Source organism: Taudactylus pleione, unplaced genomic scaffold (genome assembly GCF_031769625.1).
Source record: "Taudactylus pleione unplaced genomic scaffold, aTauple2 ptg000194l, whole genome shotgun sequence".
In the NCBI taxonomy this organism is placed as follows: Eukaryota; Metazoa; Chordata; class Amphibia; order Anura; family Myobatrachidae; genus Taudactylus; species Taudactylus pleione.
The window spans coordinates 1524759-1552500 of record NW_028284596.1 but is presented as its reverse complement, the minus strand read 5'-3'; the positions used below and the strand labels follow the sequence as shown (position 1 = coordinate 1552500).

The 27742-nt window shown below is 47.1% G+C and overlaps 1 protein-coding gene across 1 annotated transcript in view; it reads right to left on the bottom strand.

Annotated features, from left to right (window-relative positions):
- The window catches only part of CDH16 (cadherin 16), a 186778-nt gene that overhangs the window by 94283 nt on the left and 64753 nt on the right, over positions 1-27742 (bottom strand). The window contains exons 7-10 of the mRNA XM_088476787.1: positions 11169-11294; positions 7781-7931; positions 4252-4470; positions 975-1051 (exon numbers count right to left, since the gene is read on the bottom strand). Coding sequence (XP_088332913.1) covers positions 975-1051; positions 4252-4470; positions 7781-7931; positions 11169-11294 — 573 coding nt within the window. The remainder of the gene's footprint in view (positions 1-974; positions 1052-4251; positions 4471-7780; positions 7932-11168; positions 11295-27742) is intronic.

Sequence of the window (27742 nt, the reverse complement as noted above, 5' to 3'; positions counted from 1 at the left end):
TTGGCCGCACTGACTGGTTCGCGCATGCGTATTAAAATCCGTACGCCTGCGCAGATGTGCGAACATCGGTCAGAACGAACGAGCGGCCGCTTACGAGCGGCTGTGAATCAGGGCCATAGTCCACAAAGTTTAAGAGACTTATAATATGAGTGGTGGGTCTGCTATAGACTGATCTCTTTTGTATTAATTGATTTCTTATATTTGGATTCTATTATTGGTCCTATTAATGCACATTTTATCTAATTAGTGATTCAATATAGGACATGCAAATTTTCTATTGATGTTATATTATTGAATGTACCCATTTCTATCAAGCTCTATGATATTTACTAGTTGTTGATCCTCTAGTGCTGTTATACTGTTTGCCTTGGCCTTTGGCTAGGAGGTTGGCACCCTGCCTTACCAGCTGCTCTCATTGCTCCGTTGGCAGCGCCTGTGTTGGGTTTATCTTTCCTTTATACTGTACATATATTGTATTTCTATCACTTGTGAATCGTGCAGCCAGAAGAAAATACACAAAAAAACACAGGAGTTCTAATTTGTTCCAATTACCCCTCTATAATTCCCTCTGCGGAGTGTTTTGTAGTATGTTGGCTTTACTGAAACACTGATAACTGAAATGTATGGCGTTGATTTGGGTCTTATCATTTTCTATACCACATGGAATTTCTATCCTCATGAACAGGAGAAGTAGCTTACAGCATAACATACAGTCTATCCGTAAATGTACTAATTGTTTTGAAACTGTGCAATGCTATAACTTGGAATAAATGAACTTCTAACTTTGGGTCATTGTTTAACATGTTTACAGGATTACCTCTGTTGTAGCAGATTGTTAATTAGCTGACATCTCCAGATAATGATCTACACGCCATAGTTACATTTAGCTGTAACCCGGATATACCTGACCCATACAATCCTGGACATCAGCAGATTTACAATAACATTCATGGGCCAAAAAAATGATCTTTTACCTGATTCCCCACAAATACCGGAGGATTGTTATTTATATCCAGGACATCGATTATAACCGTGCAGGTAGTGCTTAATCCTAGAGAAAGAAAGGTAAGACTGTCAAGCAATACTTGTATGCACAGTTCACCTATTCCATAGGCCAATACTATGTACCTGCAGAGGCCGTGGGTGACTGACATCACAGCTGGGCACGCACATGTAAATGCCCGTTCAGTTGTGACTTCAGGCACGACACATCGGGCCGACGATTGGTAAGTGTGTATGCACTTACCACTCGTCAGATAAGACGGCGGGTTGGCCGTATAACCGATCCGTCAGCCCTAGTACGTATCCACCGTAACAATAAATGAAAATGAATACATATTACAGAAGTTCCTGCAGGTCTACGTAACAATAAAGTGTAATAGTCTGCGTGCAATTCTCTTTTAAATTATAACAAACTAATATTTCTTTAGAAGACTGGTCTACTGGTCCTTCCAGTTCCCCCATGTAAATAATAGCTATGTGTGTTTCAGCAGCAGATGGCAGAGGGAAGGTGCTCGTGACGCTGTGGGCCGCTGTTCAGTAACTGCAGACAGACACGTGAGTCTTAAAGAACAGAGCGAAGTTTAATTGGGGGATCTCATAATGATGCAGTCGATAAGGCTGGATGAAGAGGCTCGCACGCCGCTGCTCTCTGCTCAATAGCTTATTCTCAGAAGCAGAGCTGTAATTACATTTCCATAATGTGTCAGCCCTATTAAGCCTGATCCTCTGTGAAGAGGCCATTGTGCGGCTCGTCTGTCACAAAACGCCTTGCTCCGTGTTGTGCGCCCCCGGCACCGGACCCCCGTAGGTAGTGGGGACACATGCCCCAGTTTTCTCAGGCACAGTCTTTGATTCTAGCAGAAATGTTGCAGAATATTTTTATTTTTCCACGGGAGTCAGTCTCAGAGGCGATGGCACATCAGATATGGACGTAATGTCCATGCTGGCACACAGTGGGGCGTTTTTATTGGCCACTGAGCATGTGCCAACGCCCCACTGCGCATGGATAACCGACGGCGGTCACAGAGAGGATATGAGAGTGACAGGTAGTCAGCGTTTGGGGAAGGTAATGGGGGGGATCAGGACCGTTTTCTGGGCGCACTCTAGTGAGCATCTGCGCATTAGTTTGCAGCTGGCGAGGCCGCGGTGTCTTATGAGAGCCGCTCTGAGACAGCATAGGCTTACTCGGGAGTTCTATGTGCCACCAATGTTTCCCTACGTAAGTGGCGGCTATCAGATGCCGGAGGTGGGCGTCTTCTGATTTAGGGATGGACGCAGTTATCACCCCCGCGGCCTCTTTGTACGCAGCGGCTGTGCTAAAATATACAAAATCCGCAGGAGGCGTTTTCAGTTCAAAAGCATTTGTGCTACCGCGAGTGACATCACAGCCCCAGACCTGCACGCGCGGAGTGCGGCTTCTGCGTATGCGCAGATCTATAACAACGGCGATGTTCGTGAACATCGGGTTTACTTACATCTCTGAAGTAGGCCCGCAGTGCACAAAACATCAGGCTACAGATGTGTCCACATATATCTAGCCTCCCGGCGCGTTAATCAGCCCTTCTAGTCGCGCCATGCCGTGGTGTGTCTTGATAGCGCCGAGCATCTTTTCGCGCGACATTTTACCTTCCAATGTTTCTTATATGCACAGCGACGTGAATAGGATGCACAAGCAGCTTCTGCATACGAAACGCTACGTTACAGTGTTACCGCCGCTGACAGCGTAACGTAGCATGTCACATGCAGACACACCCGCACTGACACACAGAATGTAGGAATGCTGCATATCATTTTAATCAGCAGAAGCTGCTTGTGCATCCTATCGCTGTGTGAATGAGACGCATTGGAAGTTAAAGACGCTCAGCGCTACAGAGTCACATAGCACACGCGCGTAATGCTACTTGTAGCGCAGGGAGGATAGATGTGTCCATACACATCTGTATTTTCATAAGTCCACTGTGTACGGAATCACAGTCGTGACGGGAATTGCGTCCATCACTGAATCAGGCCCAATGCGCTAAGTTGATGATACAGTGGTTAGCCAGCCAGCCCTGTAGTACTGCTGCCCTATGCACAGGGCTATATCGGCCTTTCCACAAATCCAGGCCTGGCCGCAGAGGAAGCCACGACTGGTCCGGAGAGAGTAGCATGGAAGCAGCATTCATATTGGACTGCGCACAGCCTATGATAGGAGAGTTACATAGAAAGCCTAGGCATAGCAGGCTTGGTTCTGTGTCAGACGCAAGTGCAAAACACGGACATGTGGAGCAGATTAGTCTCATGGGAGCGTAATGGGCATGTAGCCCCGACTTACATAGCTGTGGACAAAAAATACATTGTGTGGTGTGACCATGCGCACGAAGCCCTGCGGGCACTCATATAGCCACATACCTGCATTAGCATAAGGTAGTAGATCGGCCTGCCGCAGACTTGCGCACTTGCGTCTGACTCAGACTTAAGACCCGACTGCTATAATTAGTGAGTGGCTCTTGATTTTGGTGGCAAGCACGTAAGTAATTGTAATCTTAATTACTTCATATCCTCTGTTACCTGTATCTCCGTAATGCTAAAGGGACTATGGGCCTCATTCAGAGGCGGTCGGAGGATGCAAGCAGTCGCTCAGAAACTGGGCGGCCGCTTGCATCCTGACTGCCCGCCTCTGTTTCGGTCGTTAGGCTGTGGGTTTACACCCACAGCTCTAACGACCACTAGGGTGATGGTCGCGATGGTCAGAGACCATCGCGACCATCGGGGCTTACGACGAGACCCTAGGGTAGGGTCTCACTTGTCGTAAGCCCCGGAGAGCTTCTGGCTCTGTCAGAGCCGGAAGCTCTCCACTGACATCACCATGGGAACGCCTCCGTTTGGGCTGCCACCCCCCCCGGCCCGCCTTCCAAATGGGGCGAGCTGTCTATCAACATCGACAGCTCGCCCCCTTTGGAAAGAGACCCGCTACGACCGGCGCTGTCGGTCGTAGCGGGTGTTACGCATGCGCACGAAGGAGCCAGCTCCCTCGTGCGCATGCGCGCTTGACAAACATCGAGGCGGCCGTAGACCGTATGGCCGCCTCTGAATGATGGCCAATACGCAAATCAGATAGAGACAAATTCAGCACACATTCTAGCAGTAGAAAAAGACAGATGACCCCCCCTTCCCCCTCCCAGCATCGTAGAAAGGAAACCAGGATATTTACCATGTAGAGCCCTGAACCTACGGTAGAGTTATATTGACACATCAGATGTCACTTACCTCCTGTAGCCCCAGCAAGGTCAGTGGCTGAGACCTGGAGGATATATCTCCTAGCAAGGGCGGCCTCCAGCAGTGTCAGGCGCCCAGAGTCCGTCCCGATATGGAAAAGCGTATCGCTGTCCAGGAGGGGCTCCTGACTTACAATGCTGTAGGTTACTTGCGCATTCTGCGTCCTTGGGTCATCAGCGTCTTCAGCTTTCAGCGCAATGAGCAGAGAACCTGAGGATACATATTATTAGTAATCACATTTAAGTTATATACACGTGACCCCCCTGCAGGTGACAAATGTAACCACTGATGGGGATATTATACGTTGCTCGTTCAGGGGTCTGATAGCAGACCCAGCAAGCGGTTACACAACTCATACAGCAGTTGTCTCCTAACTACAGTAGCATATATATATATATTATATCTTTAATCCGTATTTAATAAAAATGGATGTGATACATGCAACATATATGACGCTGTGATGCGATTACCGCTCACCAAATAAAACATTATTTATTAAAGCTGGGCACACACTAGACGATATATTGGCCGAATTGTTGTTTCGCGCCCTATTGGAACGGCATATCACTCACATCGTCCAGTGTGCTGTGTACGCGCTTTTGCGCGCTCCCACGTGTCGCACCTCGCATCTTCTCATCTGCTGTACTGCATGGCAGATGAGAAGATAACTTTAATGATTTTGAGCAAATCGTGAAGTGCGTACGCCCAACTGGGCGACCAGGTGATAGGCCGTTCCGATCTGGGCTCTGAAGACGTCAACTCGCGCCGTTTTCCAGAAATCATTGAGTTGCTAGTATGGTGTTTAAAATGCCAATGTCGTCTGGAGGATTGCATAGTGTGTAACATTATATTGTTTGTTCTGGGGATGAAGGGAGATCGGAACGACCATCCCGTCGTTTGCGCATCGTTTAGTGTGTACCGCGCTTAAGGATCACTAATGCTGGGCATACACAGCCAGATAAAATGTCTGTCAGACCGACAGACATTTTATCTGGCCGGCTGCCAGCCGCAGATGTCGCCGACATACACTGTGAGAGAAATCTCACAGTGTATAGCCCGACATCCGCGCTCCGCCCCCGGGGGAGGAGACATCTCCCTGTTCCTTCCGTAGGAAGGAACACAGGAAATATCTGTCTGTGGCCGCGCTGGACACACACTGCCCGATGCGGCCGACAGTTACCGGGTAAATATCGCATCGGACGGGCATGCTGGACAATCCTGCATGCCCGACCGAGCAACATTTAACCCTCGGTCGCCCGCACACACGCTACAATTATCGGGGCGATCCGCCGATATCAGGCGGATCGACCCGATAATTGTAGCGTGTCTGGCCAGCATTAGGTATAATCAGAGGCGTCACCAGGTGCGCACTCTGACTGCCGGAAGTGCGACCGCGTCCGAAAAGAGGGCGTGGCCTAAAATAAGGGGCCTGGCCTCGCATGGGGATCCCGATGACTTCACTCCGGGGGCAGCCCAGCATCGCCGGAGATACCGGGCTGCCCCTGGAGACTGGGCAGTCTGGACTGTCGGCTCCTCGTCTACGACAGGAGAATGTCAGACTGCAGCACCCGGCTCCTGTCACTGCAGAGGAGCCGGCATTTTGGTGTCACCCCCTCCGAGGGTGCGGCTCGCACCCCCCTCATGACGCTACTTGGTATGATCCTGTGTATTCCAACAAATGACACCAGAATGGGTGAATGAATTGTATTGCACACTTTGGGCCTGATTCAGAGGCGCTCGCAAAAGCGAAAAGTAGAGTACATCAATCCCGCACCGGAGGACGGAAGTGAAAGGTAAGTCTGCCGGCAGACGTCTCTACTCAGTGCCTTAGCTGCATTCAGCGTTGGCAGCTCACTCAGTGAGGATCGTACGGCTATTTTAGCCTGCAGCAGGACACTGACCCTGATTCAGAGCCGGACGCTCTGACCAGAACGCTCGCTCTGAATCAGGGCCGTCCTTCCTAATTTTAGAGCGGCATCCTGGCCGCTCGCATAGCTGTGGGTGACCACCCACAGCTATAGCGAGCGGCTAAAATGATGGTCGCGATGGTCAAGACCATCGCGACCATCGGGCTCGCGACGAGACCCTTGTGGTAGGGTCTCGTTGCCGCAAGCCCTGGAGTGCTTTCGGCTCTATCGGAGCCGAGAGCACTTCCACTGACATCACTTGTGATGTCAGTGGGGTCGGCCCCAACGCCCCCCGGCACGCCCACCAAAGGGGGCGTGCTGTCCCTCACCATCGACAGCACGCCCCCTTTATAGCGAGACCGTCGCTATCTGGGTCTCGTGCATGCACACGACGGAGCCGGCTCCCTCGTGCGCATGCGCACTGGGCCAACATCGACCCGCTTGCGAGTGCTCAGCGCTCGCAAGCGGGTCTGAATCAGGCCCACTGTTTTATTGTATGGAACCCGGAACTCTGAGGGGACTGGGAACCAGCTGGCTACGTGAGTCATACTAACGATTCATTAAGGTATGACCCTTATGCTGGCCTATAAGACTATACTCGTTTAAAAAAAAACTTCTAAAAACCTTTTATTTTTACATTATCGGGGTGATTAAAACGCCTGGAGCGCGTCACCTCCAACTATTTTACTGTGATCTATAAAGAGGATTTTCCACGGATTTTAGCAAGATACAGACTTTTGTTTCTATCTGTTGTGTGTTACTTGGTGTCTTCGTCATGTGATATGTTATTTGTATACCGGTATTAGGTTCTAATTTTAGCCCATACTTTTAAACTAAAAGACCTTATGGACTACTTTTATGATTAATACTGATCATTATTTCTGTAATAAATTAATATTTTATTAACGCTATCAGATATTCTGTCTTTTTCTCTTTTTTCCATACACTATAAATTTTGCGCTGGGATTTTACCAATTGTGATACATGTATTTGGGGTGTAGTGGCCTCATCCCCCACTATCCCACAGCGGCAGCCTATAATGTGTCTATCTGTGTGTTATCATTAGCGCAGCTTCTAATTTTGCAGGACGCTCGCAAGCGGGTCGATGTTGCCCCACTGCGCATGCGCACGACGTCGCTCCGGGTCTCGCACCAAAGGGGGCGCGCTGTCGATGTTGATTGACAGCACGCCCCCTTTGGTGGGCGGGCCGGGGGCGTGGCTGCCAGACGGAGGCGTTCCCATGGGAACGCCTACCGTCTGAAGCCGGCCCCACTGACATCACTAGTGATGTCAGTGGGAGTGATTTTGGCTCTGATAGAGCCAAAATCACTCCAGGGCTTGCGGCAGCGAGACCCTACCGCAGGGTCTCCGTCGCAAGCCCGATGGTCGCGATGGTCTTGACCATCGCGACCATCATCATGGACGCTCGCTATAGCTGTGGGTGGTCACCCACAGCTATGCGAGCGTCCATAAGGCCGCTCCATTTTCATGTAGGAGGGCCCTGATTCAGAGCGAGCGCTCTGGTCAGAGCGTCCGGCTCTGAATCAGGCCCTGAGTCAGACGGTATAACAACTAATAGGCCCCAAAGTGTCCAGACTTGTCACAGCCCTCACCTTTCTCTGCTGCATCTGTGATTTCCACATTGTATGTGATATTGGGGAAGACTGGTCCGTTGTCGTTCTCATCGAGTACAGTAACTATCAGCTCTAAAGGGTCACTGTACAGCATCTTCTCATTGTTCCGTGGTGACACTTTGATCAGGTACTAGAGAAAGATACAGTATGACATTAAAAGAAGAGCATACAAGGTTCAGTGTATGATTAACAGTATGACAATGACATAAATGGAAGGAAGAGACAGTTTAGGGCTAGGGCCATCTCTTCCATTGGGCTTGTTGGGCAGTTGCCCAAGGGCCCGAAGCTTGTAGGGGCCCGCAACCTGCCCCCTGCAGCTGCGGCCAGTTGGTAATTTGTGATATTGTTAGAATCCGGCCGCCGGTGCACTGTATTCTGATCTAACCTCCCCCACCCCATCCTCCCCCGTGACAAGTACTCACCTCAGTCCCAGTATCACTTCATCCGCCGGCTTCAGACCAGTCAGACAGAGTCTCTCCGCATGTGTGGGAGGTCTGATGGGCATGCAGGAGGGTTTAATTTTATTGACCATTTAATTTTTTTTCCCGTGTATGGGTGGTTAGGGGCCACAGTGCATTGCTTTGCCCAGTGCCCACACTGCTGTTAAGACAACCCTGTTTAGGGCAATATGCTCCAGCGATGTTGGGTAAATTGAGGACAGATGAGTGCTCACATAGGGGGCGATTCAATTCAACGCGCTACAGAATAGCGACGGGAGGGACTCCTGAAGCTATTCAATACACCACGTTGTTTGGGCGCTAAGGATTTCTTCTCGCACCCCCCTGAGGATGCGAAGAGAAATCCAACCAAAGTGCCGGGCATGCGGCTGGTTTTCTGCATAGCACGGCGCTAACAGCCGCGCGCCCGGCACTTTGGTCAGAGAATGCCGGTTACCGCGCCTTAACACCCTTGTTAAGGCACGATGACCGCGATAAACGGCATTCTCCAACCACACTGAATTGAAAAGCTACGGGAGCTCGCTCCTGGCGCTATTCAATTCGCGTTTAATATAATTCCCCCCATCATTGATCTCTATGAAGAGACATACTGTATGTTCCGCATACACACAACTATCCCTATTTTCCTGAGGCAGTGCTAGATTTGAAAGGTTTGTTATTGGAAATATTTGTCTTTGTGAACGTCCCTATTTTTGGCTGACTGTACAGTAAGAGGGTGATTAAATTCTGGTAATACTCAGCATCACTCAGCACTACCACAGAGCAATGGCGCTGTAACGTGAAATAGGCGATAATGTTGTTGCAATGTGCCGCCGTTAGAACGTAAGCTCTTGTGAGCAGGGCTCTCTCTCCTACTGTTTCCACTATATAATTATGTCATTTGTTGGTATTTATGTGTTTAGGTATTTATGTGAATCTGTGTACCTGTGTATCTGTCTATTGCCTGATTCAGCATGGATCGCTATTCTGATTATACGCACGGCTATCAGCGGTGATGTGTAAATGTGTGCATTCGCATTGTGATCGCAGCCTAATATAAGGACGCCCACTTCCCCTCACACACCAGTATACTTTGGCAATATAGGGAAATAATCAGTAACATCGAGTATCAATCGGACCCATACGCACAGGTAAGGCAGGTCAGACCTCACTCAGGAATTGCTTACTTCAATGCACGCTATGAGGCCTCAGGGTGCGTATGGCATCGCTGCGGATAATTTATACACGCCGCTGCAACGCCGTCCCAACGCACTGGCATGCCTGCGTTCGCCCGTCTACCCCACCGTCACCACCCACAAACGGCACTTCCTGTCAATCACTCTGGGATGGGTCTGTGTACCCACTGCAATCGCAGTCCCGATTGCAATAGCTAGTTCGCGCACACGCACTGCGCAACAATTGGCCCGATTGCCTGCGTATAAGCAACTGCGATCCTTGCTGAATCAGGCCCGAAGTTCATCTTGTTCCTATTACACTGTTACTATTGTACGGCGCTGCAGACACTTTGGGCCAAATGTAATAGGGTGTCTGTTTTAGTAACAGCACAAACTCGCACCTCCTCGCATTTTTTAAAGGTGCGAGTTTGTGCTGCAACTCGCAAATGTAATAAATAGAAGAGGACCTGAACTACGTATAGGAGAGGTGAGTATGGATTTTTTATTATTGGTACCCCTATGGATTATCTACTGGACAAGTGGACATGATGGCATCAGGGACACTAGGTGAGTATGTGTGTGTGTGTGTGTGTGTGTGTGTGTGTGTGTGTGTGTGTGTGTGTGTGTGTGTGTGTGTGTTTGTGTGTGTGTGCATGTATGTTATATTTAACTTTTAAATTCACTGTGTGTTGTGTTTTTTTACGTATTTCTTTGGCTGTGGAACTACAGGTACCAATGGGCCAGTAATGCCCCGTATGCTGCTACTTGTGGTACTCCAAATACCAGCATGCGGGGGAGGCTTGCTGGGACGTGTAGTACTACAGCTAAAGACAATATATAAACATCTATTTTACACTACACTTTGACATTATCAACCCGACACCCACCGCCCACGGGCTATCAGCCGAGGCCTGGGATGCTTGGAGAAGAGGACCCCTTTATTGGGGGGGCCCAACTCCCCAGGGATCCCCGGCCTGGGCTGACTAGCGGTCAGGGGTAATGCTTTGGCCGGGGAAACGGGTGAAAGGTATTCCCTGCCTGTGGCATTACCCCCCTGTTAGAAAGAGTCCGATGCTGGTTATGGGGTACAGGGGATCCCTACTCGTTTTGTCCCCTGTTTTTCCACAACCTGGGCCGGCTCAGCAAAGCCCTGTGCTGGTTCTTAATATACAGGGGACCCCCACGCATTTTGTCCCCTGTATTTTTAGAACCAGGACAGGCTTTATAAAGCTCGGGGCTGGTTATGGTTTTGGGGGAGGGGGGCTGCACGTCATTTAAAAAAAACAAAAAACGTTGTGCATAAGTACACACAGAAAATGCATGTATCTCATGGATATGTGCATGTTTCTGTGTTACTCTGACCTGCTCAGGATATACTCGCTATCCTGAAGCTGGTCTATTATTCGGGGACTTTTGGTAAAGTTTTTTTTTGATAGTCTAAAACTCGAACACTATTACATTGAGAGAGTCAATGGGAAAACATCTGGATGCGACTTTGAGAATGGGGATTTTTAGTAACTCTGAAAAAATGCGAGTTCTAGTGAACTGACACCCTATTACATTGGAGAGTTAGCACTAAACTTGCAATTTACCAAAACAGACAACCTATTACATTTGGCCTTTTGTGTGCATTAAAACTAAATGATAATATTAATATTCTGCCAAATGGGCTGACTATTACCACTACCCCCTTCCTCGCCCTCTTGTCTCTGTTACCTGGGGGATTTTGCATACGTGACACAGAATCTGTCCCACCTCAGCTTGACTCTCCCGGTCCAGTTCTTCTGTAAGATAAATGTTCCCATTCTCATCAACTGTGAACAGATCTCCTTCAAAGTTTCCTGACAGGTGATACCGCACCTCTGTACTATTCCACAGCACCTGTGAGGGCACCAATCATCACATGGGATTAGCGATACTACATCATTATTATGTGTGTGTGCTGCACCTCTGTACTATTCCACAGCACCTGTGAGGGCACCAATCATCACATGGGATTAGCGATACTACATCATTATTATGTGTGTGCTGCACCTCTGTACTATTCCACAGCACCTGTGAGGGCACCAATCATCACATGGGATTAGCGATACTACATCATTATTATGTGTGTGTGCTGCACCTCTGTACTATTCCACAGCACCTGTGAGGGCACCAATCATCACATGGGATTAGCGATACTACATCATTATTATGTGTGTGCTGCACCTCTGTACTATTCCACAGCACCTGTGGGGGCACCAATCATCACATGGGATTAGCGATACTACATCATTATTATGTGTGTGCTGCACCTCTGTACTATTACACAGCACCTGTGGGGCACCAATCATCACATGGGATTAGCGAAACTACATCATTATTATGTGAGTGCTGCACCTCTGTACTATTCCACAGCACCTGTGGGGGCACCAATCATCACATGGGATTAGCGATACTACATCATTATTATGTGTGTGCTGCACCTCTGTAAAATTCCACAGCACCTGTGGGGGCACCAATCATCACATGGGATTAGCGATACTACATCATTATTATGTGTGTGCTGCACCTCTGTACTATTCCACAGCACCTGTGGGGCAACAATCATCACATGGGATTAGCGATACTACATCATTATTATGTGTGTGCTGCACCTCTGTACTATTCCACAGCACCTGTGGGGCAACAATCATCACATGGGATTAGCGATACTACATCATTATTATGTGTGTGCTGCACCTCTGTACTATTCCACAGCACCAGTGGGGCACCAAGCATCACATGGGATTAGCGATACTACATCACTATTATATGTGTGTGCTGCACCTCTGTACTATTCCACAGCACCTGTGAGGGCACCAATCATCACATGGGATTAGCGAAACTACATCATTATTATGTGTGTGCTGCACCTCTGTACTATTACACAGCACCTCTGGGGGCACCAATCATCACATGGGATTAGCGATACTACATCATTATTATGTGTGTGCTGCACCTCTGTACTATTCCACAGCACCTGTGAGGGCACCAATCATCACATGGGATTAGCGATACTACATCATTATTATGTGTGTGCTGCACCTCTGTACTATTCCACAGCACCTGTGGGGGCACCAATCATCACATGGGATTAGCGATACTTCATCATTATTATGTGTGTGCTGCACCTCTGTACTATTACACAGCACCTGTGGGGGCACCAATCATCACATGGGATTAGCGATACTACATCATTATTATGTGTGTCCTGCATCTCTGTACTATTCCACAGCACCTGTGGGGGCACCAATCATCACATGGGATTAGCGATACTACATCATTATTATGTGTGTGCTGCACCTCTGTACTATTCCACAGCACCTGTGGGGCAACAATCATCACATGGGATTAGCGATACTACATCATTATTATGTGTGTGCTGCTCCTCTGTACTATTCCACAGCACCTGTGAGGGCACCAATCATCACATAGGATTAGCGATACTACATCATTATTATGTGTGTGCTGCACCTCTGTACTATTCCACAGCACCTGTGGGGGCACCAATCATCACATGGGATTAGCGATACTACATCATTATTATGTGTGTGCTGCACCTCTGTACTATTCCACAGCACCTGTGGGGCACCAAGCATCACATGGGATTAGTGATACTACATCATCATTATGTGTGTGCTGCACCTCTGTACTATTCCACAGCACCTGTGGGGGCACCAATCATCACATGGGATTAGCGATACTACATCATTATTATGTGTGTGCTGCACCTCTGTACTATTCCACAGCACCTGTGGGGGCACCAATCATCACATGGTTTTAGCGATACTACATCATTATTATGTGTGTGCTGCACCTCTGTACTATTCCACATCACCTGTGGGGGCACCAAGCATCACATGGGATTAGCGGTACTACATCATTATTATGTGTGTGCTGTACCTCTGTACTATTCCACAGCACCTGTGGGGACACCAAGCATCACATGGGATTAGCGATATTACATCATTATTATGTGTGTGCTGCACCTCTGTACTATTCCACAGCACCTGTGAGGGCACCAAGCATCACATGGGATTAGCGATACTACATCATTATTATGTGTGTGCTGCACCTCTGTACTATTCCACAGCACCTGTGGGGGCACCAAGCATCACATGGGATTAGCGATATTACATCATTATTATGTGTGTGCTGCACCTCTGTACTATTCCACAGCACCTGTGGGGGCACCAATCATCACATGGGATTAGTGATACTACATCATTATTATGTGTGTGCTGCACCTCTGTACTATTCCACAGCACCTGTGGGGGCACCAATCAACACATGGGATTAGCGATACTACATCATTATTATGTGTGTGCTGCACCTCTGTACTATTCCACAGCACCTGTGAGGGCACCAGTCATCTCATGGGATTAGCGATACTACATCATTATTATGTGTGTGCTGCACCTCTGTACTATTCCACAGCACCTGTGGGGGCACCAATCATCACATGGGATTAGCGATACTACATCATTATTATGTGTGTGCTGCACCTCTGTACTATTCCAGGGCACCAATCATTACATGGGATTAGCGATACTACATCATTATTATGTGTGTGCTGCACCTCTGTACTATTACACAGCACCTGTGGGGGCACCATTCATCACATGGGATTAGTGATACTACATCATTATTATGTGTGTGCTGCACCTCTGTACTATTCCACAGCACCTGTGGGGGCACCAATCATCACATGGGATTAGCGATACTACATCATTATTATGTGTGTGCTGCACCTCTGTACTATTCCACAGCACCTGTGAGGGCACCAATCATCTCATGGGATTAGCGATACTACATCATTATTATGTGTGTGCTGCACCTCTGTACTATTCCACAGCACCTGTGGGGGCACCAATCATCACATGGGATTAGCGATACTACATCATTATTATGTGTGTGCTGCACCTCTGTACTATTCCAGGGCACCAATCATTACATGGGATTAGCGATACTACATCATTATTATGTGTGTGCTGCACCTCTGTACTATTACACAGCACCTGTGGGGCACCAATCATCACATGGGATTAGCGATACTACATCATTATTATGTGTGTGCTGCACCTCTGTACTATTCCACAGTACCTGTGGGGGCACCAATCATCACATGGGATTAGTGACACTACATCATTATTATGTGTGTGCTGCACCTCTGTACTATTCCACAGCACCTGTGAGGGCACCAATCATCACATGGGATTAGCGATATTACATCATTATTATGTGTGTGCTGCACCTCTGTACTATTCCACAGCACCTGTGGGGGCACCAATCATCACATGGGATTAGCGATACTACATCATTATTATGTGTGTGCTGCACCTCTGTACTATTCCACAGCACCTGTGGGGGCACCAATCATCACATGGGATTAGCGATACTACATCATTATTATGAGTGCTGCACCTCTGTACTATTCCACAGCACCTGTGGGGCACCAATCATCACATGGGATTAGTGATACTACATCATTATTATGTGTGTGCTGCACCTCTGTACTATTCCACAGCACCTGTGGGGGCACCAATCATCACATGGGATTAGCAATACTACATCATTATTATGTGTGTGCTGCACCTCTGTACTATTCCACAGCACCTGTGGGGGTACCAATCATCACATGGGATTAGCGATACTACATCATTATTATGAGTGTGCTGCACCTCTGTACTATTCCACAGCACTTGTGGGGCACCAATCATCACATGGGATTAGCGATACTACATCATTATTATGAGTGTGCTGCACCTCTGTACTATTCCACAGCACCTGTGGGGGCACCAATCATCACATGGGATTAGCAATACTACATCATTATTATGTGTGTGCTGCACCTCTGTACTATTCCACAGTACCTGTGAGGGCACCAATCATCACATGGGATTAGTGATACTACATCATTATTATGTGTGTGCTGCACCTCTGAACTATTCCACAGCACCTGTGAGGGCACCAATCATCACATGGGATTAGCGATATTACATCATTATTATGTGTGTGCTGCACCTCTGTACTATTCCACAGCACCTGTGGGGGCACCAATCATCACATGGGATTAGCGATACTACATCCTTATTATGTGTGTGCTGCACCTCTGTACTATTCCACAGCACCTGTGGGGGCACATATCATCACATGGGATTAGCGATACTACATCATTATTATGAGTGTGCTGCACCTCTGTACTATTCCACAGCACCTGTGGGGGTACCAATCATCACATGGGATTAGCGATACTACATCATTATTATGAGTGTACTGCACCTCTGTACTGTTCCACAGCACCTGTGGGGGCACCAATCATCACATGGGATTAGTGATACTACATCATTATTATGAGTGTGCTGCACCTCTGTACTATTCCACAGCACCTGTGGGGGCACCAATCATCACATGGGATTAGCGATACTACATCATTATTATGTGTGTGCTGCACCTCTGTACTATTACACAGCACCTGTGGGGGCACCAATCATCACATGGGATTGGCGATACTACATCATTATTATGTGTGTGCTGCACCTCTGTACTATTCCACAGCACCTGTGGGGGCACCAATCATCACATGGGATTGGCGATACTACATCATTATTATGTGTGTGCTGCACCTCTGTACTATTCCACAGCACCTGTGAGGGCACCAATCATCACATGGGATTGGCGATACTACATCATTATTATGTGTGTGCTGCACCTCTGTACTATTCCACAGCACCTGTGGGGGCACCAAGCATCACATGGGATTAGCGATACTACATCATTATTATGAGTGTGCTGCACCTCTGTACTATTCCACAGCACCTGTGAGGGCACCATTTATCACATGGGATTAGCGATACTACATCATTATTATGTGTGTGCTGCACCTCTGTACTATTCCACAGCACCTGTGGGGGCACCAATCATCACATGGTTTTAGCGATACTACATCATTATTATGTGTGTGCTGCACCTCTGTACTATTCCACATCACCTGTGGGGGCACCAAGCATCACATGGGATTAGCGATATTACATCATTATTATGTGTGTGCTGCATCTCTGTACTATTCCACAGCACCTGTGGGGGCACCAAGCATCACATGGGATTAGCGATATTACATCATTATTATGTGTGTGCTGCACCTCTGTACTATTCCACAGCACCTGTGGGGGCACCAATCATCACATGGGATTAGCGATACTACATCATTATTATGTGTGTGCTGCACCTCTGTACTATTCCACAGCACCTGTGGGGGCACCAATCATCACATGGGATTAGCGATATTACATCACTATTATATGTGTGTGCTGCACCTCTGTACTATTCCACAGCACCTGTGGGGGCACCAATCATCACATGGGATTAGCGATATTATATCATTATTATGTGTGTGCTGCACCTCTGTACTATTCCACAGCATCTGTGGGGGCACCAATCATCACATGGGATTAGCGATATTACATCATTATTATGTGTGTGCTGCACCTCTGTACTATTCCACAGCACCTGTGGGGGCAGCAAGCATCACATGGGATTAGCGATACCACATCATTATTATGTGTGTGCTGCACCTCTGTACTATTCCACAGCACCTGTGGGGGCACCAATCATCACATGGGATTAGCGATACTACATCATTATTATTTGTGTGCTGCACCTCTGTACTATTCCACAGCACCTGTGGGGGCACCAATCATCACATGGGATTAGCGATACTACATCATTATTATGTGTGTGCTGCACCTCTGTACTATTCCACAGCACCTGTGAGGGCACCAATCATCACATGGGATTAGCGATACTACATCATTATTATGTGTGTGCTGCACCTCAGTACTATTCCACAGCACCTGTGGGGGCACCAATCATCACATGGGATTAGCGATATTACATCATTATTATATGTGTGTGCTGCACCTCTGTACTATTCCACAGCACCTGTGGGGGCACCAATCATCACATGGGATTAGCGATACTACCTCATTATTATGTGTGTGCTGCACCTCTGTACTATTACACAGCACCTGTGAGGGCACCAATCATCACATGGGATTAGCGATACTACATCATTATTATGTGTGTGCTGCACCTCTGTACTATTCCACAGCACCTGTGAGGGCACCAATCATCACATAGGATTAGCGATACTACATCATTATTATGTGTGTGCTGCACCTCTGTACTATTCCACAGCACCTGTGGGGGCACCAATCATCACATGGGATTAGCGATACTACATCATTATTATGTGTGTGCTGCACCTCTGTACTATTCCACAGCACCTGTGGGGGCACCAAGCATCACATGGGATTAGTGATACTACATCATCATTATGTGTGTGCTGCACATCTGTACTATTCCACAGCACCTGTGGGGGCACCAATCATCACATGGGATTAGCGATACTACATCATTATTATGTGTGTGCTGCACCTCTGTACTATTCCACAGCACCTGTGGGGGCACCAATCATCACATGGTTTTAGCGATACTACATCATTATTATGTGTGTGCTGCACCTCTGTACTATTCCACATCACCTGTGGGGGCACCAAGCATCACATGGGATTAGCGATACTACATCATTATTATGTGTGTGCTGCACCTCTGTACTATTCCACAGCACCTGTGGGGACACCAAGCATCACATGGGATTAGCGATATTACATCATTATTATGTGTGTGCTGCACCTCTGTACTATTCCACAGCACCTGTGAGGGCACCAAGCATCACATGGGATTAGCGATACTACATCATTATTATGTGTGTGCTGCACCTCTGTACTATTCCACAGCACCTGTGGGGGCACCAAGCATCACATGGGATTAGCGATATTACATCATTATTATGTGTGTGCTGCACCTCTGTTCTATTCCACAGCACCTGTGGGGGCACCAATCATCACATGGGATTAGTGATACTACATCATTATTATGTGTGTGCTGCACCTCTGTACTATTCCACAGCACCTGTGGGGGCACCAATCAACACATGGGATTAGCGATACTACATCATTATTATGTGTGTGCTGCACCTCTGTACTATTCCACAGCACCTGTGAGGGCACCAATCATCTCATGGGATTAGCGATACTACATCATTATTATGTGTGTGCTGCACCTCTGTACTATTCCACAGCACCTGTGGGGGCACCAATCATCATATGGGATTAGCGATACTACATCATTATTATGTGTGTGCTGCACCTCTGTACTATTCCAGGGCACCAATCATTACATGGGATTAGCGATACTACATCATTATTATGTGTGTGCTGCACCTCTGTACTATTACACAGCACCTGTGGGGGCACCATTCATCACATGGGATTAGTGATACTACATCATTATTATGTGGGTGCTGCACCTCTGTACTATTTCACAGCACCTGTGGGGGCACCAATCATCACATGGGATTAGCGATACTACATCATTATTATGTGTGTGCTGCACCTCTGTACTATTCCACAGCACCTGTGAGGGCACCAATCATCTCATGGGATTAGCGATACTACATCATTATTATGTGTGTGCTGCACCTCTGTACTATTCCACAGCACCTGTGGGAGCACCAATCATCACATGGGATTAGCGATACTACATCATTATTATGTGTGTGCTGCACCTCTGTACTATTCCAGGGCACCAATCATTACATGGGATTAGCGATACTACATCATTATTATGTGTGTGCTGCACCTCTGTACTATTACACAGCACCTGTGGGGCACCAATCATCACATGGGATTAGCGATACTACATCATTATTATGTGTGTGCTGCACCTCTGTACTATTCCACAGTACCTGTGGGGGCACCAATCATCACATGGGATTAGTGATACTACATCATTATTATGTGTGTGCTGCACCTCTGTCCTATTCCACAGCACCTATGAGGGCACCAATCACCACATGGGATTAGCGATATTACATCATTATTATGTGTGTGCTGCACCTCTGTACTATTCCACAGCACCTGTGGGGGCACCAATCATCACATGGGATTAGCGATACTACATCCTTATTATGTGTGTGCTGCACCTCTGTACTATTCCACAGCACCTGTGGGGGCACCAATCATCACATGGGATTAGCGATACTACATCATTATTATGAGTGTGCTGCACCTCTGTACTATTCCACAGCACCTGTGGGGCACCAATCATCACATGGGATTAGTGATACTACATCATTATTATGTGTGTGCTGCACCTCTGTACTATTCCACAGCACCCGTGGGGGCACCAATCATCACATGGGATTAGCAATACTACATCATTATTATGTGTGTGCTGCACCTCCGTACTATTCCACAGCACCTGTGAGGGCAGCAATCATCACATGGGATTGGCGATACTACATCATTATTATGTGTGTGCTGCACCCCTGTACTATTCCACAGCACCTGTGGGGGTACCAATCATCACATGGGATTAGCGATACTACATCATTATTTTGAGTGTGCTGCACCTCTGTACTATTCCACAGCACTTGTCGGGCACCAATCATCACATGGGATTAGCGATACTACATCATTATTATGAGTGTGCTGCACCTCTGTTCTATTCCACAGCACCTGTGGGGGCACCAATCATCACATGGGATTAGCGATACTACATCATTATTATGTGTGTGCTGCACCTCTGTACTATTCCACAGCACCTGTGGGAGCACCAATCATCACATGGGATTAGCGATACTACATCATTATTATGTGTGTGCTGCACCTCTGTACTATTCCAGGGCACCAATCATTACATGGGATTAGCGATACTACATCATTATTATGTGTGTGCTGCACCTCTGTACTATTACACAGCACCTGTGGGGCACCAATCATCACATGGGATTAGCGATACTACATCATTATTATGTGTGTGCTGCACCTCTGTACTATTCCACAGTACCTGTGGGGGCACCAATCATCACATGGGATTAGTGATACTACATCATTATTATGTGTGTGCTGCACCTCTGTACTATTCCACAGCACCTGTGAGGGCACCAATCATCACATGGGATTAGCGATATTACATCATTATTATGTGTGTGCTGCACCTCTGTACTATTCCACAGCACCTGTGGGGGCACCAATCATCACATGGGATTAGCGATACTACATCCTTATTATGTGTGTGCTGCACCTCTGTACTATTCCACAGCACCTGTGGGGGCACCAATCATCACATGGGATTAGCGATACTACATCATTATTATGAGTGTGCTGCACCTCTGTACTATTCCACAGCACCTGTGGGGCACCAATCATCACATGGGATTAGTGATACTACATCATTATTATGTGTGTGCTGCACCTCTGTACTATTCCACAGCACCCGTGGGGGCACCAATCATCACATGGGATTAGCAATACTACATCATTATTATGTGTGTGCTGCACCTCCGTACTATTCCACAGCACCTGTGAGGGCAGCAATCATCACATGGGATTGGCGATACTACATCATTATTATGTGTGTGCTGCACCCCTGTACTATTCCACAGCACCTGTGGGGGGTACCAATCATCACATGGGATTAGCGATACTACATCATTATTTTGAGTGTGCTGCACCTCTGTACTATTCCACAGCACTTGTGGGGCACCAATCATCACATGGGATTAGCGATACTACATCATTATTATGAGTGTGCTGCACCTCTGTTCTATTCCACAGCACCTGTGGGGGCACCAATCATCACATGGGATTAGCGATACTACATCATTATTATGTGTGTGCTGCACCTCTGTACTATTCCACAGCACCTGTGAGGGCACCAATCATCTCATGGGATTAGCGATACTACATCATTATTATGTGTGTGCTGCACCTCTGTACTATTCCACAGCACCTGTGGGAGCACCAATCATCACATGGGATTAGCGATACTACATCATTATTATGTGTGTGCTGCACCTCTGTACTATTCCAGGGCACCAATCATTACGAGGGATTAGCGATACTACATCATTATTATGTGTGTGCTGCATCTCTGTACTATTCCACAGCACCTGTGGGGGCACCAAGCATCACATGGGATTAGCGATATTACATCATTATTATGTGTGTGCTGCACCTCTGTACTATTCCACAGCACCTGTGGGGGCACCAATCATTACATGGGATTAGCGATACTACATCCTTATTATGTGTGTGCTGCACCTCTGTACTATTCCACAGCACCTGTGGGGGCACCAATCATCACATGGGATTAGCGATACTACATCATTATTATGAGTGTGCTGCACCTCTGTACTATTCCACAGCACCTGTGGGGCACCAATCATCACATGGGATTATTGATACTACATCATTATTATGTGTGTGCTGCACCTCTGTACTATTCCACAGCACCCGTGGGGGCACCAATCATCACATGGGATTAGCAATACTACATCATTATTATGTGTGTGCTGCACCTCCGTACTATTCCACAGCACCTGTGAGGGCAGCAATCATCACATGGGATTGGCGATACTACATCATTATTATGTGTGTGCTGCACCTCTGTACTATTCCACAGCACCTGTGGGGGGTACCAATCATCACATGGGATTAGCGATACTACATCATTATTTTGAGTGTGCTGCACCTCTGTACTATTCCACAGCACTTGTGGGGCACCAATCATCACATGGGATTAGCGATACTACATCATTATTATGAGTGTGCTGCACCTCTGTTCTATTCCACAGCACCTGTGGGGGCACCAATCATCACATGGGATTAGCGATACTACATCATTATTATGTGTGTGCTGCACCTCTGGACTATTACACAGCACCTGTGGGGGCACCAATCATCACATGGGATTAGCGATACTACATCATTATTATGTGTGTGCTCCACCTCTGTACTATTCCACAGCACCTGTGAGGGCACCAATCATCACATGGGATTGGCGATACTACATCATTATTATGTGTGTGCTGCACCTCTGTACTATTCCACAGCACCTGTGGGGGCACCAATCATCACATGGGATTAGCGATACTACATCATTATTATGAGTGTGCTGCACCTCTGTACTATTCCACAGCACCTGTGGGGGCACCAATTATCACATGGGATTAGCGATACTACATCATTATTATGTGTGTGCTGCACCTCTGTACTATTCCACAGTACCTGTGGGGGCACCAATCATCACATGGGATTAGCGATACTACATCATTATTATGTGTGTGCTGCACCTCTGTACTATTCCACAGCACCTGTGGGGGCACCAATCATCACATGGTTTTAGCGATACTACATCATTATTATGTGTGTGCTACACCTCTGTACTATTCCACATCACCTGTGGGGGCACCAAGCATCACATGGGATTAGCGATATTACATCATTATTATGTGTGTGCTGCACCTCTGTACTATTCCACAGCACCTGTGGGGGCACCAATCATCACATGGGATTAGCGATACTACATCATTATTATGTGTGTGCTGCACCTCTGTACTATTACACAGCACCTGTGGGGCACCAATCATCACATGGGATTAGTGATACTACATCATTATTATGTGTGTGCTGCACCTCTGAACTATTCCACAGCACCTGTGAGGGCACCAATCATCACATGGGATTAGCGATATTACATCATTATTATGTGTGTGCTGCACCTCTGTACTATTCCACAGCACCTGTGGGGGCACCAATCATCACATGGGATTAGCGATACTACATCCTTATTATGTGTGTGCTGCACCTCTGTACTATTCCACAGCACCTGTGGGGGCACATATCATCACATGGGATTAGCGATACTACATCATTATTATGAGTGTGCTGCACCTCTGTACTATTCCACAGCACCTGTGGGGGTACCAATCATCACATGGGATTAGCGATACTACATAATTATTATGAGTGTACTGCACCTCTGTACTGTTCCACAGCACCTGTGGGGGCACCAATCATCACATGGGATTAGTGATACTACATCATTATTATGAGTGTGCTGCACCTCTGTACTATTCCACAGCACCTGTGGGGGCACCAATCATCACATGGGATTAGCGATACTACATCATTATTATGTGTGTGCTCCACCTCTGTACTATTCCACAGCACCTGTGAGGGCACCAATCATCACATGGGATTGGCGATACTACATCATTATTATGTGTGTGCTGCACCTCTGTACTATTCCACAGCACCTGTGGGGGCACCAATCATCACATGGGATTAGCGATACTACATCATTATTATGAGTGTGCTGCACCTCTGTACTATTCCACAGCACCTGTGGGGGCACCAATTATCACATGGGATTAGCGATACTACATCATTATTATGTGTGTGCTGCACCTCTGTACTATTCCACAGTACCTGTGGGGGCACCAATCATCACATGGGATTAGCGATACTACATCATTATTATGTGTGTGCTGCACCTCTGTACTATTCCACAGCACCTGTGGGGGCACCAATCATCACATGGTTTTAGCGATACTACATCATTATTATGTGTGTGCTACACCTCTGTACTATTCCACATCACCTGTGGGGGCACCAAGCATCACATGGGATTAGCGATATTACATCATTATTATGTGTGTGCTGCACCTCTGTACTATTCCACAGCACCTGTGGGGGCACCAATCATCACATGGGATTAGCGATACTACATCATTATTATGTGTGTGCTGCACCTCTGTACTATTACACAGCACCTGTGGGGCACCAATCATCACATGGGATTAGTGATACTACATCATTATTATGTGTGTGCTGCACCTCTGAACTATTCCACAGCACCTGTGAGGGCACCAATCATCACATGGGATTAGCGATATTACATCATTATTATGTGTGTGCTGCACCTCTGTACTATTCCACAGCACCTGTGGGGGCACCAATCATCACATGGGATTAGCGATACTACATCCTTATTATGTGTGTGCTGCACCTCTGTACTATTCCACAGCACCTGTGGGGGCACATATCATCACATGGGATTAGCGATACTACATCATTATTATGAGTGTGCTGCACCTCTGTACTATTCCACAGCACCTGTGGGGGTACCAATCATCACATGGGATTAGCGATACTACATAATTATTATGAGTGTACTGCACCTCTGTACTGTTCCACAGCACCTGTGGGGGCACCAATCATCACATGGGATTAGTGATACTACATCATTATTATGAGTGTGCTGCACCTCTGTACTATTCCACAGCACCTGTGGGGGCACCAATCATCACATGGGATTAGCGATACTACATCATTATTATGTGTGTGCTGCACCTCTGTACTATTACACAGCACCTGTGGGGGCACCAATCATCACATGGGATTGGCGATACTACATCATTATTATGTGTGTGCTGCACCTCTGTACTATTCCACAGCACCTGTGGGGGCACCAATCATCACATGGGATTGGCGATACTACATCATTATTATGTGTGTGCTGCACCTCTGTACTATTCCACAGCACCTGTGAGGGCACCAATCATCACATGGGATTGGCGATACTACATCATTATTATGTGTGTGCTGCACCTCTGTACTATTCCACAGCACCTGTGGGGGCACCAAGCATCACATGGGATTAGCGATACTACATCATTATTATGAGTGTGCTGCACCTCTGTACTATTCCACAGCACCTGTGAGGGCACCATTTATCACATGGGATTAGCGATACTACATCATTATTATGTGTGTGCTGCACCTCTGTACTATTCCACAGCACCTGTGGGGGCACCAATCATCACATGGTTTTAGCGATACTACATCATTATTATGTGTGTGCTGCACCTCTGTACTATTCCACATCACCTGTGGGGCACCAATCATCACATGGGATTAGTGATACTACATCATTATTATGTGTGTGCTGCACCTCTGAACTATTCCACAGCACCTGTGAGGGCACCAATCATCACATGGGATTAGCGATACTACATCCTTATTATGTGTGTGCTGCACCTCTGTACTATTCCACAGCACCTGTGGGGGCACATATCATCACATGGGATTAGCGATACTACATCATTATTATGAGTGTGCTGCACCTCTGTACTATTCCACAGCACCTGTGGGGGTACCAATCATCACATGGGATTAGCGATACTACATCATTATTATGAGTGTACTGCACCTCTGTACTGTTCCACAGCACCTGTGGGGGCACCAATCATCACATGGGATTAGTGATACTACATCATTATTATGAGTGTGCTGCACCTCTGTACTATTCCACAGCACCTGTGGGGGCACCAATCATCACATGGGATTAGCGATACTACATCATTATTATGTGTGTGCTGCACCTCTGTACTATTACACAGCACCTGTGGGGGCACTAATCATCACATGGGATTGGCGATACTACATCATTATTATGTGTGTGCTGCACCTCTGTACTATTCCACAGCACCTGTGGGGGCACCAATCATCACATGGGATTGGCGATATTACATCATTATTATGTGTGTGCTGCATCTCTGTACTATTCCACAGCACCTGTGGGGGCACCAAGCATCACATGGGATTAGCGATATTACATCATTATTATGTGTGTGCTGCACCTCTGTACTATTCCACAGCACCTGTGGGGGCACCAATCATCACATGGGATTAGCGATACTACATCATTATTATGTGTGTGCTGCACCTCTGTACTATTCCACAGCACCTGTGGGGGCACCAATCATCACATGGGATTAGCGATATTACATCATTATTATATGTGTGTGCTGCACCTCTGTACTATTCCACAGCACCTGTGGGGGCACCAATCATCACATGGGATTAGCGATATTATATCATTATTATGTGTGTGCTGCACCTCTGTACTATTCCACAGCATCTGTGGGGGCACCAATAATCACATGGGATTAGCGATATTACATCATTATTATGTGTGTGCTGCACCTCTGTACTATTCCACAGCACCTGTGGGGGCAGCAAGCATCACATGGGATTAGCGATACCACATCATTATTATGTGTGTGCTGCACCTCTGTACTATTCCACAGCACCTGTGGGGGCGCCAATCATCACATGGGATTAGCGATACTACATCATTATTATGTGTGTGCTGCACCTCTGTACTATTCCACAGCACCTGTGGGGGCACCAATCATCACATGGGATTAGCGATACTACATCATTATTATGTGTGTGCTGCACCTCTGTACTATTCCACAGCACCTGTGAGGGCACCAATCATCACATGGGATTAGCGATACTACATCATTATTATGTGTGTGCTGCACCTCAGTACTATTCCACAGCACCTGTGGGGGCACCAATCATCACATGGGATTAGCGATATTACATCATTATTATATGTGTGTGCTGCACCTCTGTACTATTCCACAGCACCTGTGGGGGCACCAATCATCACATGGGATTAGCGATACTACATCATTATTATGTGTGTGCTGCACCTCTGTACTATTACACAGCACCTGTGAGGGCACCAATCATCACATGGGATTAGCGATACTACATCATTATTATGTGTGTGCTGCACCTCTGTACTATTCCACAGCACCTGTGGGGCAACAATCATCACATGGGATTAGCGATACTACATCATTATTATGTGTGTGCTGCACCTCTGTACTATTCCACAGCACCTGTGGGGCAACAATCATCATATGGGATTAGCGATACTACATCATTATTATGTGTGTGCTGCACCTCTGTACTATTCCACAGCACCTGTGGGGCACCAAGCATCACATGGGATTAGCGATACTACATCACTATTATATGTGTGTGCTGCACCTCTGTTCTATTCCACAGCACCTGTGAGGGCACCAATCATCACATGGGATTCGCGATACTACATCATTATTATGTGTGTGCTGCACCTCTGTACTATTCCACCGCACCTGTGAGGGCACCAATCATCACATGGGATTAGCGATACTACATCATTATTATGTGTGTGCTGCACCTCTGTACTATTACACAGCACCTCTGGGGGCACCAATCATCACATGGGATTAGCGATACTACATCATTATTATGTGTGTGCTGTACCTCTGTACTATTCCACAGCACCTGTGGGGGCACCAATCATCACATGGGATTAACGATACTACATCATTATTATGTGTGTGCTGCACCTCTGTACTATTCCACAGCACCTGTGGGGGCACCAATCATCACATGGGATTAGCGATACTACATCATTATTATATGTGTGTGCTGCACCTCTGTACTATTCCACAGCACCTGTGGGGGCACCAATCATCACTTGGGATTAGCGATACTACATCATTATTATGTGTGTGCTGCACCTCTGTACTATTCCACAGCACCTGTGGGGCAACA